This window comes from Staurois parvus, unplaced genomic scaffold, assembly GCF_062004578.1.
Source record: "Staurois parvus isolate SC_StPar_1 unplaced genomic scaffold, SC_StPar_1.0 ptg000799l, whole genome shotgun sequence".
Lineage (NCBI taxonomy): Eukaryota > Metazoa > Chordata > Amphibia > Anura > Ranidae > Staurois > Staurois parvus.
Window position 1 is genome coordinate 1,034,990 of NW_028318595.1, and position 17,918 is coordinate 1,052,907.

At 45.4% G+C, this 17,918-nt stretch overlaps 1 protein-coding gene across 2 annotated transcripts in view; it reads left to right on the forward strand.

The window, feature by feature from the left end:
* The first annotated feature begins 8,403 nt into the window (after positions 1-8,403).
* The window catches only part of PDZRN3 (PDZ domain containing ring finger 3), a 350,680-nt gene continuing 341,165 nt past the window's right edge, over positions 8,404-17,918 (forward strand). For both annotated transcript variants that reach the window (XM_089654795.1, XM_089654796.1), the window contains exon 1: positions 8,404-9,195. In XM_089654795.1, the coding sequence (XP_089510921.1) occupies positions 8,482-9,195 (714 nt within the window). In that variant the 5' untranslated portion in view covers positions 8,404-8,481. The remainder of the gene's footprint in view (positions 9,196-17,918) is intronic.

Consider the following 17,918-nt stretch of genomic DNA (forward strand, 5'->3'; position numbering starts at 1 on the left):
AAGGCAGGCTTAACCACTTCCCATCTGGCCGCTGTATATAAACGGCCAGATGGTGGCAGTCCAGGGGAAGGTTGCCGTTCATAAATGGAGTCCGCCATTTTGGACTGTGCACGCTGCCTGGGAGCGCCCAACACCGCAATCCAGTGCCCGCTGTGTCCTCCGGGCACAGTGGAACACCGATCGTTGTACGGGACCTCTGTGCGAGGTCCTGATCATGTGATCACTGATTGGCCAATCAGTGATCACATGCAGAGTAGTAAGCAAGATGTCACTTCCTGACATCATTGCTTACTACGTGTGAAATCTGTGAATGATCACAGAGGTCACATGGTACAAGGCTATTCACAACAGCCTTGTACCATGTGACAAGCTGTGACCAATCACAGCTCACACAGTAGTTCTCAATGGCTGCAAGAATGCAGCCAGAGAGAAGGAGAAATGATTGCTTTTACAGCCTTTATGGGTGTAAGAGCAATCAGTGTAAAAAAAAAAAAAAAAATCTTCATCACCCTTCAGAAGTAGTACAGTGTCACCACGGTGACATTGTACTGCTTAGGGTGACAGTATGTAAAAAAAAAACAAAAAAAACTCCATAAATAATAATATAAAAAAAAAATAAAAATGTAAAAAACATTTTTTTTAAATGATAATTTTTGGTTATAAACTAATTTGGGTTATTTTTTTTTTACTAAAAAGATAACTGAATACATTTTGGCCAAGATTTATGATGAAATATTGCTTATTTACAAAATGTTATAAGAAAAACACTTTCTTTCAAAATTTTTGGACATTTTCATTTATATAGCAAAAAAAAAATAAAAATCCCAGTGGTGAATAAATACCACCAAAATAAAGCTTTATCTGTCTCAAAAAAATGTTTAAAAATTCATATGGGTACAGTGTTGCATAACCGCGCAATTGTCATTCAAAGTGTGATAGTGCTGAAAGCTAAAAATTGGCCTGGGCAGGAAGGGGGTGAAAGTGTCCGGACTGGAAGTGGTTAACCCACCTGCTGGCTTGTATACAATTTTTAGGCATTTTGCCAAGGCAGAAACCTCCAGGCACCCCAGGGTGTCTGAGCACCCTGATTGAAAAAGTCTGATATAGACATCTACACCCTGTTCCAAATTATTATGCAAATTCTATTTAAGTGTCATAAAGATTAAATATTTTGTTTTTCAGTTTAACTCATGGATGGCATTGTGTGTCAGGGCTCTTTTGATCACTGAAAACAATCTCGGACACCTGTGATAATTAGATTGGCCGGTGAGCCCAATTTAAGGAAAAACTACTAAAGGAGGGTGTTCCACATCATTAAGCAGAGCACCATTTTCAAGCAATATAGGGAAGAAAAAGGATCTCTCTGCTGCCGAAAAGAGTGAAATAGTTCAATGCCTTGGACGAGGTATGAAAACATTAGATATTTCACGAAAACGTAAGCGTGATCATCGCACTATTAAGAGATTTGTGGCTGATTCAGAGCACAGACGGGTTCATGCAGATAAAGGCACATTGAGGAAGATTTCTGCCAGATCCATGCATCGGATCAAGAGAGCAGCTGCTAAAATACCATTACATAGCAGCAAACAGATATTTGAAGCTGCTGGTGCCTCTGGAGTCTCACGGATATCAAGGTGTAGAGTCCTCCAGAGTCTTGCAGCTGTGCATAAACCTTCTATTCGGCCAACACTAACCAATGCTCACAACCAGAAACGGCTGCATTGGACAGAAAAATACATGAAGACTAATTTTCAAACAGTCCTGTTCACTGCTGAGTGCCGTGCAACCCTGGAGGGTCCAGATGGATAGAGTAGTGGATGGTTGGTGGATAGCCACCCTGTTCTAACAAGGCTGCGACGTCAGCAAGGCGGTGGTGGAGTCATGTTTTTGGCCAGAATCATGGGAACAGAGCTGGTTGGCCCCTTTAGGGTCCCCGAAGGTGTAAAGATGACCTCTTCAAAGTATGTGGAGTTTATGACTAACCACTTTCTTCCCTGGTACAGAAGGAAGAACTATGCTTTCCGTAATAAAATCATCTTCATGCATGACGATGCACCATCTCATACTGCAAAGAATACCTCTGCATCAATGGCTGTTATGGGGATAAAAGGAGAGAAAGTCATGGTGTGGCCTCCATCCTCCCCTGACCTCAATCCTATTGAGAACCTTTGGAGCATCCTCAAGCAAAAGATCTATGAGGATGGGAGGCAGTTTACATCCAAACAGCAGCTCTGGGAGGCTATTCTGACATCTTGCAAACAAATTCAAGCAGAAACTGTCCAAAAACTCACAAGTTCAATGGATGCAAGACTTGTGAAGCTGCTATCAAATAAGGGGTCCTATGTTACAACGTAACATGACCTGTTAAAATGTTTAAAAAGTTAAAATGTTGTTAAAAGTTTGATTGAAATAGCTTTTGATTTCAGTAAATATGCTGCAAACACAACAAATGACAATTTTCAGTTCTTTACAACCTATAAAGTGTTTTGAAACTTGCTGTGCGGAATAATTTGGAACAGTGCATTGTAAGTGTTTTATGTTTAAAAAAATACTGTTATCATTAGGAGGTTTGTTCAATAAAATGTGAATTGTACTCTTAATAGTTGATAACATGAGAATTATGCTGACTGTTATTTACATCAATTATTTAGGGAAATGAGAAAAATATAATTTGCATAATAATTTGAAACAGGGTGTATTATCTCACTGTGGATTGTTTTGTTATTTTACACTAAGCTTTGTTTTATTTGAATGTGTTGCACAATAGTAGCTATGAATGAAGTTTTTTTTAGTCACATGTATTTATTAACTTTATGTGGATGTAATGCGTTTATATGATGATTTTTATGTAGTCACGTGGTTTCATCTGAATTGTAGGGTTATGTGATTGCACGGTGTTTTATTTATATATTTCTTTGGTGTGGGAACACATGACAACAGCTGCTGCAATCAATTTTTTTTTCTTTGTCTCACATTTTTTGTGGCAGCGCGGGAGTTTTGATTTAGTATACTAGCACATTATGCCTTTACCCTGCAGGGTTTGTTGTTGTTTTTTCTTTTGTAACCTTTACTACCTCTTTAATCTGTACATACCTTATACAATTTTCTTATTCAATTTCCTTTAGATTTACCATCAACTATGTAGTGCAAGTGCCTGTCTGATTGCATACAAATTGAAAGTGTTTAGGTCTGATTTCATATTATATGGTTTTGGTAAATCTAAAGGAAAATTGTATAATGTATGGCCCAGGGGCGGACTGACAACTTATGGGGCCCCCGGGCAATAGGGGATCATGGGGCCCCTGTGTCCTCGTCCACACTCAAACCACACCCAAAAAAGCCTATGAAAGGTGCCAGGGGCATCTCCATCTCGTGGGGCCCCCTACTGACCCCGGGCCCTCGGGCAATGCCCGAGAACCCAAATGGTCAGTCCGCCCCTGGTATGGCCAGCCTTACGCTAGGTTCACATCTGTGCAGGTGGTGCCGCTGCGGATCCGCATGAAAATCCATGCAGCTGCACCACCCGCACAGAGAAATGCGGACCCGCGGGCGGGTGCTATTACTTCTAATGGCACGCTGCCCGCACTGGAAAACACAACCGTACTGGGAACCGAGGTTCCCAATGCTGGCTGCATTTTCAGAAGAAGTGCAGGGACTTCTTCCCTGCGTGTCATGGGGCATGGGAGTGCATTCAAATGAATGGGCTCTCGTGCCCACACAAATCACGGACCGCTCGGCCGCATATATGTAAACCGGGGGTTAGAATGCAAAATGCACAGGAAAAGGACAGCACTATACACTCACCCGCCACTTTAATAGGTACACCTGTTCAATTTCTTGCTAACACAAATCGCTAATCAGCCAATCACATGGCAGCAACTCAATGCATTTAGGCATGTAGATGTGGTGCAGTCATCTTGCTGAAGTTCAAACCGAGCATCAGAATGGGGAAAAAGGGGGATTTAAGTGACTTTGAACGTGGCATGGTTGTTGGTGGCAAACTGTTAATCTATTGTGATTTTCACGCACAACCATCTCTAGGGTTTACAGAGAATGGTCCAAAAAAGAGAAAATATCTAGCGAGTGGCAGAAATGTGGACAAAAATGTCTTGTTGATGTCAGAGGAGAATGAGCAGAGTGGTTCAAGATGATAGAAAGACAACAGTAACTCAAATAACCACTTGTTACCAGGGGCGGACTGACCATGTGGAAACTTGAGCACTGCCCGAGGGCCCGGGCTCAGTAGGGGGCCCATGAGATGCCCCTGGTACCTTTTTCATAGTCTTTTTTGAGTTTGGGCAAGGACACAGGGGCCCCATGATCCCTTATTGCCCAGGGGCCCCATGAGTAGTCAGTCCACCCCTGCTTGTTACCACCAAGTTATGCAGAATACCATCTCTGAACGCACAACACGTCGAAACTTGATGCTGATTGGCTACATCAGCAGAAGACCACACTGGGTGCCACTCCTGTCAGCTAAGAACAGGAAACAGAGGCTACAATTCACTAGAATCTTGATTTCCTTAGAGATAGTTGTGGGTGGAAATCCCAGCAGATCAGCATTTTTTTAAATACTCACACCAGCCCGTCTGGCACCAACAACCATGCCACGTTCAAAGTCACGTAAAGGATAAGCTCACCTTTCGTAACATGTTACGTTACACCCATATTCAGTAACATGTTACAATTTGACTGACCCCGCTCCCCAGTTTGACTGCTAGCGGGGGATCTTCTCCCCCCAACCAGGGGTGTATTTACCACAAGGCAAACAAGGCACTTGCCTAGGGCAGCGTTTTTCAGTGGGGCAGCACCTCGCCCCCAGAAGAAAGGATGAAAGAAGGGACACGCGTACCATGGGAACCGGGTGGGACCCGAGAGAGGCTGTAGGCTGCTTGATGATGTATGTAGAGCCTGAGTCTCGTTCCCAGGGATGTCTGGAGCTGTGAAGATGAGCGTCTCTTCTCTATCTCCGGGGGGTGGGGGAATGTAGTAGAAGGCTCTCCCGGGTGGGAGGGCAGGTATGTTGTTGGTCAATGTCAGGCTTTCTCCGCAGGAGGGGGAAGGTGGGGTTGTGTTGGTCCGTCTCTGTGTGGGGCAGACAATTTTTGTGTTGCCTAGGGCAGCACAAAACCTAAATACACCACTGCCCCCGACCCCATCTCCCCCTCCGCTAGCTGGCAAATTTTAAGAAAACGTGGCCATGCGGGGTTCCGCCCACCCAGCTGCGTCACCCATTCACAGTATTCTGTGAATGAGAAACTACAAGTCCCAGCAGCCTTAGCGGCTGCCAGCTCGCAATTCATTGAATCTTTCTGTCAGTATATCTGCATGCTCTTAAATCCCATACGAGCAAGTAGATACACTGACAGATCTGCAGGAGACCTGCATGGCACCAGCGATCTGCTGATTGCTGGTGCAATACTTTCCAGGCTCCTGCAGACAAAAATAATAAATGCACTTTTTTTTACCTGCATGTGCATATATTATTTTTACTAAAAGGTGAAATTATCCTTTAACCCCTCTGGCGGTATTCCTGAGTGTAGCTCGGGGTTAACTTTCAGTACCAAAAGCGGTAACCCTGAGCTACACTCGGGAATACACTGCAGCATTGCTCAGGGACTCCCTCTTGCACTTACCTTGTCCTGCGCTCCCGCGATGTCCCCCCTGCAGCGTCCCCGGCCATCTCCTCTATCTGATGCCGGCATCCGTCTTCTGGGTTCCGTCCCCTGCAAGCGTCGGGACGTACGGGGGACGGAACGGCGAGAAATTCAAAAATTTTAAAATGACATTCACTAAATACACTAAAATCACATAGTAAAACATTACTGTATCCAACCATTTCACATACATTTTGTCCCGAGTGCTTTGTCCGGCGCCCTGCCTACACTTTTACTGTTCTTTCTGCCTGGAATCTGAGAAACATCCATGGCGTCCAAAAAGCGTCCCTTTAGGTCAAAAGCGGTTTTAGACCGGCTAGAGAACAGCGATAGTAAATCAGAACCACTTGCAGAATTGAGTGATAATGATTCGTGGGGGAAATTCCTCATCAGACACTGAAAACGATTTTGCGACTTTGCTCAGCGATGTGCGAACTTGGCGCTATATTTCACATTTCAGTGTTTTTGGTTTGATTACATTATTGAATTAAATTTATTATCATTATATTATTTTTTTTTATGATTATTATATTATAATTTATGATTTCGTGTTTCAAATTTTATCATACCCGGGATGTTTACTAGACTCTTGTTCGGACAGATTTCAGTGAGTGATTCCTAAAAATTACAGGCCTACAATAAAAAAACGACATATTTCCATGCAAAAAAAAATGTACCGCTTTGAGCACAGAAATATTGACATAACAAGACCGCTAGGGAGGTTAAATCCCCATTCTGATGCTTGGTTTTAACTTCAGCAAGTCGTCTTTGCCACATCTAGATGTGTAAATGCATTGAGTTGCTGCCATGTGATTGGCTGATTAGCAACTTGTGTTACCTGTTAGGAACAGGTGTACCTAATATAGTGGCCGGTGAGTATATCAAGAGTTTTATTGGGTTTTTTTTTTGCACAAACCAGGGGCGGAATGACCATTTGAGCACTGCCCATGGGCCCAGGGTCAGTAGAGGGCCCCATGAAATGCCCCTGGTACCTTTTTATATACTTTTTTGGGTGTGCTTTGAGTGTGGGCAAGGACACAGGGGCCCCATGGGTTGTCAGTCTGCCCCTGGCACAAACTGAACGTATATAACAGAATGGTCACAATGTTATATTTTATTTATTTCAGGTACTTATATAGAGCCGTCAATTTACGCAGCACTTTACACATATATTGTACATTCACATCAGTCCCTAACCCTCAAGGGGTGTACAATCTAAGGTCCCTAATATATTCATACATACACTCCATCTCCGCAACATCTCCAAAATGCGTTCGTTCCTAACCCCAGACACTACTAAACAAACAACTTGTTCACTCCCTCATTATTTCACGACTTGACTACTGTAACTCCCTTCTCTCCGGCCTACCTCATCACAGACTATCCCTGCTTCAGTCCATCCCAGGGGTGGACTGAGCATTTGGAAACTCGGGCACTGCCTGCTCCTCACAAGACCTCCTACTTTCTAGCTCCCTGGTCTCCACCTCCCACGCCCGACTGCAGGACTTCTCCAGGACTTCCCCCATCCTCTGGAACTCACTACCCCAATCCATCAGACTGTCGCCTTCCCTCCTCACCTTCAGGCGCACCCTGAAAACCCATCTCTTCAGGGAAGCCTACCCCACCCTCACTTAATTGCTGATCTACACCCTACACTCCTCCTACCACTCCATCCCCACAGCCACTTCCTCCTGTACCACTATCCCCTCCCTCCTAGATTGTAAGCTCGAAAGAGCAGGGCCCTCGAACCCCTCGTGTATTGAATTGTTACTGTATTGTCTCATGTACTGTCCCCCACTATAATGTACAGCACTGAGCAAACCTTTTGGCGCTATATAAATACTGTATAATAATAATAATAATACACATATTAGAGCCAATTTAGACAGGAGTAGGGGCGGACTGACCATTTGGAAACTTGGGCGCTGCCCAAGGGGCTGGGGTCAGTAGGGGGCCCCATGAGATGCCCCTGGTACATTTTTTATAGGTTTTTTTGAGTTTGGGCAAGGACACAGGTACCCCATGATCCCCTATTGCCCGGGGGCCCCATGAGTTGTCAGTCCACCCCTAGACAGGAGCCAATTAACCTACCAGCATGTCTTTGGAGTGTGGGAGGAAACCGGAGCTCCCGGAGGAAACCCACATAAGCACAGGGAGAACATGCAAACTCCATACAGGAGGTGCCATGGTCTGGAATCGAACCCATGACCCATGGCAGACACGCTAACCACTAAGCCACTGTGTTATATATAATTGTTAGGGTTTAGGGATAGTTCTTTCAGCCTCCACAACATGTAGAATCAGGGGCGGACTGACCATTTGGAAACTCGGGCACTGCCCGAGGGCCCGGGGTCAGTAGGGGGCCCCATGAGATGCCCCTGGTACCTTTTTCACAGGCTTTTTTGAGTTTGGGCAAGGACACAGGGGCCCCATGATCCCCTATTGCCCGGGGGCCCCATGAGTTGTCAGTCCGCCCCTGTGTAGAATAGTATTTTCTAGTAATGGAGGCTCTCTATCAAAGAGGTTCTGCAGCAGCTGAGGAATGACAAACATGCTTTCACATCTATGTTTTGGAAAAAAAAAAAAGAAGAGTGGAATTCCATGCAGCCCTGGCTCCTGGATGCATTGCAGCCTTCTCCAAAGTTCGGCGAAGTTCTCCTTGACACATGTGCCTCCCCTTCCCCTCCCCTCCCTGGATGAAGTCCCAGCCTCCAGTACATATGGTGGAGGCCCCCCCCCTCCCCAGCCCCCTCCTGGCTCTGCAGTGAGCAGACAGCCAGTCTGGGTTCTTCCCAATGCCCAGCAAGGAGCAGCCAGCAGCACCATGGGCTTCGAACTGGACCGTTTCAGCGGGGAGGTGGACCCCGACTTCAAGTGCAACCTGTGCAACCGAGTCCTGGAGGACCCCCTGACCACCCCGTGCGGCCACGTCTTCTGCGCTGGCTGTGTGCTCCCCTGGGTGGTGCAGCAGGGCAGCTGCCCGGTGAAATGCCAACGGATCTCTGCCAAGGAGCTCAACCACGTGCTGCCCTTGAAGAGCCTGATCCTCAAGCTGGAGATCAAGTGTGACAACCACTCCCGGGGCTGCGACAAGGTGGTCAGGCTGCAGAACCTGGGGGAGCACGCCGAGATGTGCGACTATTCCCCGGCCAAGTGCAGGAACAAGGGCTGCACCGAGGTGCTCAACCTGAAGGACATGGACGTCCATATGAGGGAGTTCTGCGAGCACCGGGCGGTGGGCATCTGCCAGAAGGGTTGTGGGCTCATGCTGACCCATAGGGAGCACAGGCTGGGCGACCACTGCTGTCTGAAGGCGGTGAAGGGGCACAACGTGCTGCTGCAGACCAAGATCGCCGGGCTGGAGACCGAGCTGAAGAAGAGGGCACTGAGGTCCAGCAAGAGGGAGAAGTCCCTGGTGTCCCAGCTGTCCGCAGTGCAGAGCGAGCTGCAGATGACAGCACTCAGGTACCAGAAGAAGTTCACCGAGTACAGTGCCAGGCTGGACTCCCTCACCAAGGCTGTGGATTCTCCTTGCAAGGTAAGGCAGTGGCCAAGAATGCTTGCTAGATCAGGAGGTAGTGACTACAAGGACCAGTGTGATCATGGCTAAGGCAACAGATTTCTCACAACTTCCTAGAGAAAGTAGAACTTACTTTGTAGAACTGGATAAGAATGCTTGCTAGATCAGGAGGTAGTGACTACAAGGAGCAGCTTGATGATGGTTAAGGCAACAGATTTCTCACAACTTCCTAGAGAAAGTAGAACTTACTTTGTAGAACTGGATAAGAATGCTTGCTAGATCAAGAGGTAGTGACTACAAGGACCAGCGTGATCATGGCTAAGGCACCAGATTTCTCACAACTTCCTAGAGAAGGTAGAACTTTGTAGGAGTAGAACTGGCTAAGAATGCTTGCTAGATCAAGAGGTAGTGACTACAAGGACCAGCGTGATCATGGCTAAGGCACCAGATTTCTCACAACTTCCTAGAGAAGGTAGAACTTACTTTGTAGGAGTAGAACTGGCTAAGAATGCTTGCTAGATCAAGAGGTAGTGACTACAAGGACCAGCGTGATCATGGCTAAGGCACCAGATTTCTCACAACTTCCTAGAGAAGGTAGAACTTACTTTGTAGGAGTAGAACTGGCTAAGAATGCTTGCTAGATCAAGAGGTAGCGAATACAAGGACCAGCGTGATCATGGCTAAGGCACCAGGTTTCTCACAACTTCCTAGAGAAGGTAGAACTTACTTTGTAGGAGTAGAACTGGCTAAGAATGCTTGCTAGATCAAGAGGTAGTGACTACAAGGACCAGCGTGATCACAGCTAAGGCACCAGGTTTCTCACAACTTCTTAGAGAAGGTAGAACTTCCGACTTTCTAGAAGTAGAACTGGCTAAGAATGCTTGCTAGATCAGGAGGTAGCGACTACAAGGACCAGTGTGATCATGGCTAAGGCACCAGATATCTCACAACTTCCTAGAGAAGGTAGAACTTACTTTGTAGGAGTAGAACTGGCTAAGAATGCTTGCTAGATCAGGCCGTAGTGACTACAAGGACCAGCGTGATTATAGCTAAGGCACCAGATTTTTCACAACTTCCTAGAGAAGGTAGAACTTACTTTGTAGGAGTAGAACTCGCTAAGAATGCTTGCTAGATCAAGAGGTAGTGACTGCAAGGACCAGCGTGATCATGGCTAAGGCACCAGGTTTCTCACAACTTCCTAGAGAAGGTAGAACTTCTGACTTTCTAGGAGTAGAACTGGCTAAGAATGCTTGCTAGATCAGGAGGTAGCGACTACAAGGACCAGTGTGATCATGGCTAAGGCACCAGATATCTCACAACTTCTTAGAGAAGGTAGAACTTACTTTGTAGGAGTAGAACTGGCTAAGAATGCTTGCTAGATCAGGAGGTATTGACTACAAGGACCAGCGTGATCATGGCTAAGGCACCAGGTTTCTCACAACTTCTTAGAGAAGGTAGAACTTCTGACTTTCTAGGAGTAGAACTGGCTAAGAATGCTTGCTAGATCAGGAGGTAGCGACTACAAGGACCAGTGTGATCATGGCTAAGGCACCAGATATCTCACAACTTCTTAGAGAAGGTAGAACTTACTTTGTAGGAGTAGAACTGGCTAAGAATGCTTGCTAGATCAGGAGGTAGTGACTACAAGGATCAGCGTGATTATAGCTAAGGCACCAGATTTTTCACAACTTCCTAGAGAAGGTAGAACTTACTTTGTAAGAGTAGAACTGGCTAAGAATGCTTTGCTAGATCAAGAGGTAGTGACTGCAAGGACCAGCGTGATCACGGCTAAGGCACCAGATTTCTCACAACTTCCTAGAGAAGGTAGAACTTACTTTGTAGGAGTGGAACTGGCTAAGAATGCTTGCTAGATCAAGAGGTAGTGACTGCAAGGACCAGCGTGATCACGGCTAAGGCACCAGATTTCTCACAACTTCCTAGAGAAGGTAGAACTTACTTTGTAGGAGTAGAACTGGCTAAGAATGCTTGCTAGATCAAGAGGTAGCGAATACAAGGACCAGCGTGATCATGGCTAAGGCACCAGATTTCTCACAACTTCCTAGACAAGGTAGAACTTACTTTGTAGGAGTAGAACTGGCTAAGAATGCTTGCTAGATCAAGAGGTAGTGACTACAAGGACCAGCTTGATGATGGTTAAGGCACCAGATTTCTCACAACTTCCTAGAGAAGGTAGAACTTACTTTGTAGGAGTAGAATTGGCTAAGAATGCTTGCTAGATCAAGAGGTATTGACTACAAGGACCAGCGTGATCATGGCTAAGGCACCAGATTTCTCACAACTTCCTAGAGAAGGTAGAACTTCCGACTTTGTAGGAGTAGAACTGGCTAAGAATGCTTGCTAGATCAGGACGTAGCGACTACAAGGACCAGCTTGATGATGGTTAAGACTAGATTTCTTACATCTTCCTAGAGAAGGTAGAACTTCTGACTTTGTAGGAGTAGAACTGGGTAAGAAAGCTTGATCGCTCAGGAGGTAGTGACTACAAGGACCAGAGTGATCATGGTTAAGGCACCAGATTTCTCACAACTTCCTAGAGAAGGTAGAACTTCTGACTTTGTAGGAGTAGAACTGGGTAAGAAAGCTTGATTGCTCAGGAGGTAGTGACTACAAGGACCAGCGTGATCATGGTTAAGTAAGGCGCCAGATTTCTCACAACTTCCTAGAGAAGGTAGAACTTCTAACTTTCTTAGGAGCAGAACTGGCCAAGAAAGCTTGGTAGAAAAGGATGATATCTCACAACTCCCTGGAGAAGGTAGAACTGACTTTGTAGGAGTAGAACCGGCCAAGAAAGCTTGATCCATCAGGAGGTAGTGACTACAAGGACCAGCATGATCATGATTAAGTCACTAGATTTCTTACAACTTCCTAGAGAAGGTACAACTTCTGACTTCTTAGGAGCAGAACTGGCCAACAAAGGTTGCTAGATAAGGATGATATCTCAAAACCCCTTAGGGAAGGAAGAACTTCTGACTTTGTAGGAGTACAACAGGCCAAGAAAGCTTGATCGATCAGGAGGTAGTGACTACAAGGACCAGCATGATCATGGTGGAGGTACCAGATTTCTCACAACTTCCTAGAGAAGGTAGAACATCTGACTTTTTAGTAGAAGTGGCCAAGAAAGCTTGATAGATAAGGATGATATGTCACATCTTACAACCCCCTAGAGAAGGAAGAACATCTGGCTTTGTAGGAGTAGAACCGGCCAAGAAAGCTTGTTTGGTCAGGAGGTAGTGACCACAAGGACCAGCATGATCATGGTTGAGGCACCAGATTTCTGACTAGAAAGGTAGAACTTCTGACCTTGTAGGAGTAGAACTGACCAAGAAAGCTTGGTAGATGAGGATTATATCTCACAACCCTCTAGAGAAGTAAGAACCTCTGACTTTGTAGGAGTAGAAACCGCCAAGAAAGCTTGATCAGTCAGGAGGTAGTGACTACAAGGACCAGCATGATCATGGTTGAGGCACCAGATTTCTCACAACTTACTAGAGAAGGTAGAAAGTCTGATTTAGGCATAGAACTGGCCAAGAAGCTTGATAGATAAGGATGTAGTGACTACAAAGACCAGCATGATACTGGTTGAGGCACCAGATATTTCACAGCTTCCTATAGAAGGTAGAACTGTAGGAGCAGAGTTGGTCAAGGTCAGCATGTCGAAAGAGGACTACAATTACCAGCATTTTGATGAATGGAGCAAAATCTATCTCACATAACTTTATAATAGAGCCTACACATCAGTCCCAGTTCGGGCAGAACTAGCCAAGTAAGCTTATCAGGATGTAGTGACACAAGGACCAGCATGATAATAGTGGAGGCTCCAACACATCTCACAACTTTGTAAAGAACCTCAGTCCTTGCAGGAGCAGAACTTGCCAAGGACAATCTGTAGTAGGAAGACTACAGTTACCAGCAGTTTTATGGATATGGAGCCAAGTCTATCTCAGACAGCTTTATAGAGAAGGTAGCACCTGAACATCAGTCCCTGCAGGAGCAGAGCTGGCTAAGTAAGCTTGCTAGCTAAGCTCGTCATAACAAGACTACAAATGCCAAAGTACTGCTGGATGGAGCACTATTCTATTCTCAAAGATCTATAGGGAAGGTAGAACCTGCACATCAGTTATATAAAAAGAGCTGGCCAAGAAAGCTTGCTAGGTCATCCTGTACTAAGAGAACTACAAGTCCCAGCATTCTGGTGGTTGTGGCATCAGTTTATCTCACAGAGCTTTCTAAAGAAGGTAGGACTTGCTCATCAGTCCCTGTAAAGGCAGAGCTGGCACCATGTGTTATATTGAGATGTTACATTGTACATTTAGTGGTTGTACATCAGTACAGTGGAATAAAACATAATGCTTGTGAGGGGGCATAACCGATTTTGGGGAGGCATTGTCCCTTATTGACTGATACCAGCTCTGTGCAATCTAATTTTTGCATCACAGTCATCATACAGGCATGTAAACCCTAAGGTCTACCTTAGGTATACTCTGATTTGAAAGGAAGCTAGTAAAAACACAGGTTTTTGGACAGTGAGACCAAACTCCTACAAAACATGGGTGGAACTGGCAAACTCCATGCAGGCTGTGGCAAGAGTCACACACATGAGCCCAGGGCTGAAAGGAAAAATGGTTAATTACTTAGCCAGTAGGCTGCCTTGTGACTTTCAGTACATTCATGAACTTATGAGTATGGAATCTGCCTATGGTAGTAACCAACTGTCATTTTCCAAAGACAGTCAATGTCTCTAAAAAAGATTCATCTCCTGAAATCTTTTTTTGAGTATTGACCAAAGTCAACCCTGATACTCTGTTTTCACTCTATTGTCTAGGACAGGGGTGGGCAAACTTTTTTACTTGAGGGCCGCAATGGGTTCATATATTGGACCCGGGGGCCGGACCAAGAGTAGATGAATGATGTGTATGTGTCATCCATAGTAAGTATAGTAATATTCCCCCATAGTAAGCATAGTAATTCATCCCCATAGTAATTCATCCCCCATATAGTAATTCATCCCCCATATAGTAATTCATCCCCATATAGTAATTCATCCCCCATACAGTAATTCAATTTACTTACCTTTGCTCCGCGCGTTCCTCTCGCCGAGTTCCCGCGCCGTTCCGGTCTTCAGGGCGGACTGTGAGAGGAGCCTAGCTCCCCTCACGTTCGTCACGCTGCCCCGCCTACACACATCCTGACAGCCATCCTGACAGTATCACGCTCCGCGGGCCGGATTAAAAGGTCCGCCGGGCCGTATACGGCCCGCGGGCCGTAGTTTGCCCATTGCTGGTCTAGAACTTTCTATCTGATATTTTGAAACAAGTAATAATATGCCAAAAAGTGTGTTTTGTAATCAAAGTTGGTGAGTAAGCAACAAATGCAACATGCTACATTGTTCCTAAGCAGTATTGTGAACAGTTTGTAGCAAACTGTTTTTCGCTGGGAGTTTTTAGACATAGACAGTTAGCTCCAAACCCTAGAACACATTTAGAGCTACTTTTTATTACTCAGTAAAGTCTTCAGGCCTTCATGAAAGTGACCATGTCCTCAGACGTGAACATTCGATTGACAGTGTTTAGTGGACAAGCTCCAACACAGGATGTCACTGTAATTCTGTATGATCAGCAGAGAACTAATGTGAACTAAAATGTTCCCGTCTACTCAAGTCTTGCTTGGTCAGCTTGCTGTGTGTACAACTGTGGTCATAGATATTAGAGAACAGTTGGATGTCCATGCATGGTTCGACTATCTCGCAGTGGCCAGTTGTCCAGTAATCAGCAGCGCTCTTGTTATTCGCTGCTCCATAGACTTTAGATCACAGCCTAATCCAGCCAAAAAAGTTAAAATCATTAAATTGGAATGTAAAGTCTATAGGCTCCTTAGTATTGAATCCTTTTTACTTTGAAAACGCAACAGGTTTTGACCAGCACCTGACAAATATGGACTTTGGGTAAGGGTGCTTGAGATCGCGAATTGCTTAGGAGACAAAAGAAGTGGTTGTATGAGTGGCATGTACACTCTCGTATGATTCAATCTTCCATTTCAGCCATCTGATATTTATGTATTATTTATATAGCACCATTAATTTATGCAGCACTTTACATATATATTGTACATTCACATCAGTCCCTAACCCTCACAGGGTGTACAAGCTAAGGTCCCTAACTTACATTCATACACATGCTAGGGCCAATTTTAGACAGGAGCCAATTAACCTACCAGCATGTCATTGGAGTGTGGGAGGAAACCCACACAGGCACAGGGAGAACATGCAAACTCCAGGCAGGTGGTGCTGTGGTTGGGATTCAAACCAACGACCCTAGTACTGCCAGGTGGACGTGCTAACCATTTAGCCACTGTGCCACCCATACATGGGATTGGATATCTGTTTTCATCAAAAGACAAGCAGATCATCTACAGAAATGGTCTAAAACAACCAATAATCGGAAATACATACGTCTGTACTCTCTTTCTCTCTTTGTAAAGCCTGCTGAATCCTAGAACTAGATCCTTGTAAGGATCCACTTAATCTCATTGGTGAACTTGAATAGTGACCTTCAGAATACCTTTTTAGCAACTGCTGACAGTTTCCCTTGGGGTAGAATGTTCTTATTATGGGCAATCAGTAGCTCATTTTGCCATCGCCATCTCTCCCCCCCCCCCCCTTCCTCAGCCACTTTAAAATGATTTCTTCTTCTTAACGCATGACAAGATCCAGGATAATGATTGACATCTCTGCCCCCCCAGGGCTGCTCTGCCATTGCTACTTTGTGTACAGTCCCCTGTGGAGTACAAATGACTTGGCCTGTCGACAGGAGACATATGCATGGTACTAGCAGGAGCTGTGTTTTCATTGTTGGCTATAGAATAGGGCACCTCAAGCTGAGTGTTATGGCAGGCCTTCTGGGATTTGTAGTGCTGCAGAAGGTAGAGAATGAGATATTTGGGGTGGCTGTTTATAGAAGTTGGGAGTATCCTAGACTGGCAAGCTGTATTAATGAATCCTGGCAGGGGTGGACTGACCATCTGGAAACTCGGGCACTGCCCGAGGGCCCGGGGTCAGTAGGGGTCCCTATGAGATGCCCCTGGTACCTTTTTCATAGGCTTTTTTGAGTATGGGCAAGGATACAGGGGCCCCATGATCCCCTATTGCCCGGGGGCCGCATGAGTTGTCAGTCCGCCCCTGAATCCTGGCCAGCACAAGAGCACACATTGAAATATAGAACTGGACATATTGGGCAATTGTGCTTGATGTAATGCAAATGTTTTTAGAAAATAACTGGATTTGCCAACTTAGAGTGGTGTGTTGCATGATAATTGTGTTGGGGCAAGTGTAGATGGACTTTTTAGAGTGGGGGTGCTCAACCATTTGAAGAGTGCGGCCCACTTAACCCCCAGTTCACATATATGCAGCTGTGCAGGCCATGTTTTGCACAGACACAAGAGCCCATTCATTTGAATGGACTCCCGTGCCCATGACATGCAGGGAAGAAGTCCCTGCACTTCTTTGGAAAACGCAGCCCGCACGGGAAACTCGGTTCCCAGTACGGTTGCGTTTTCCAGTGTGGGCAGCGTGCCATTAGAACTAATGGGTCCGCATTCCTCTGTGCGGGTGGTACGGCTGCACGGATTTTCTTGCGGATCCGCAGCGGCACCACCCGCATAAATGTGAACCTAGGGTCAGTGATTTGGTAACCGGTAGCAGGCCACAATGAAATAAAATGGTTCACAATTTAATTTTTTTTTATTTTGAATAGTATAATGAACATTTTCCTACCTGTTGCCACTCAATCCCGTCAGGAGGGAGAGGAGGAGAAGCCGGATTTCAACGTTTGCAGGAAAAAAATGGAGAGAAGTTCCTGTATATGTTGCCCCCACCATCCCTCCTGTCCAAGTGTAAAAAAAAGAATGTGACAGGGAGGTCGCACGGGTCCCTGGGGCATGGGGTAGGGTCACCACTGAGAACGTAAGGGAAATTATTTGGATTTTGTGGAATTCTAGAACTTATAAGGACTTTTATAATGCAGCGATAAATGACTGCTGCTCGGTTCTCCAGCATTCTCAGAGGAGAGAGTTCTCCCCTGAATACCTTTTTATGAAGCGGTGTAGAGAGATTCTCCGAATGAGGAGAGAAGTGATCTACAAACGCTTTGAACGCTGGAAAACAGCTGCTGTTACTATAATCTCGCGAGATTACAGTAAGAGATCAGTCATACACCGTTTACTTCGTTTGCGATTCCCCCGATTCTCCAGCTCTGGGCTGGAGAATCTGGAGGGAGAACACAGATCGCCAGTGAAGGGCTGACATCACTCCTTCATACACTGGCAGTCTGTGTGCTGAGATGATCAGTGGAGAACCTTTCCCCACTTTACTAAAAATGCCTTTTTGTTTTCTTTGTCTGTGCCCCCATTGGTGAGATTTTCCATCAGACAGGAATTGGGGTGAAATTTCCTGTACAGGGATGACTGCTCATTTTTGTCTAGGGGATTGGAGAATGGAGATATACTTATTTATATATTTATTTCAGGTACTTATATAGCACCATCAATTTGCACAGTGCTTTACATATATATTGTATATTCATATCAGTCCCTAACCCTCAAGGGGTGTACAATCTAAGGTCCCTAACTCACATTCATACATACACATACTAGGACCAATTTAGACAGGATCCAATTCACCTACCAGCATGTCTTTGGAGTGTAGGAGGAAACTGGAGTACCCAGAG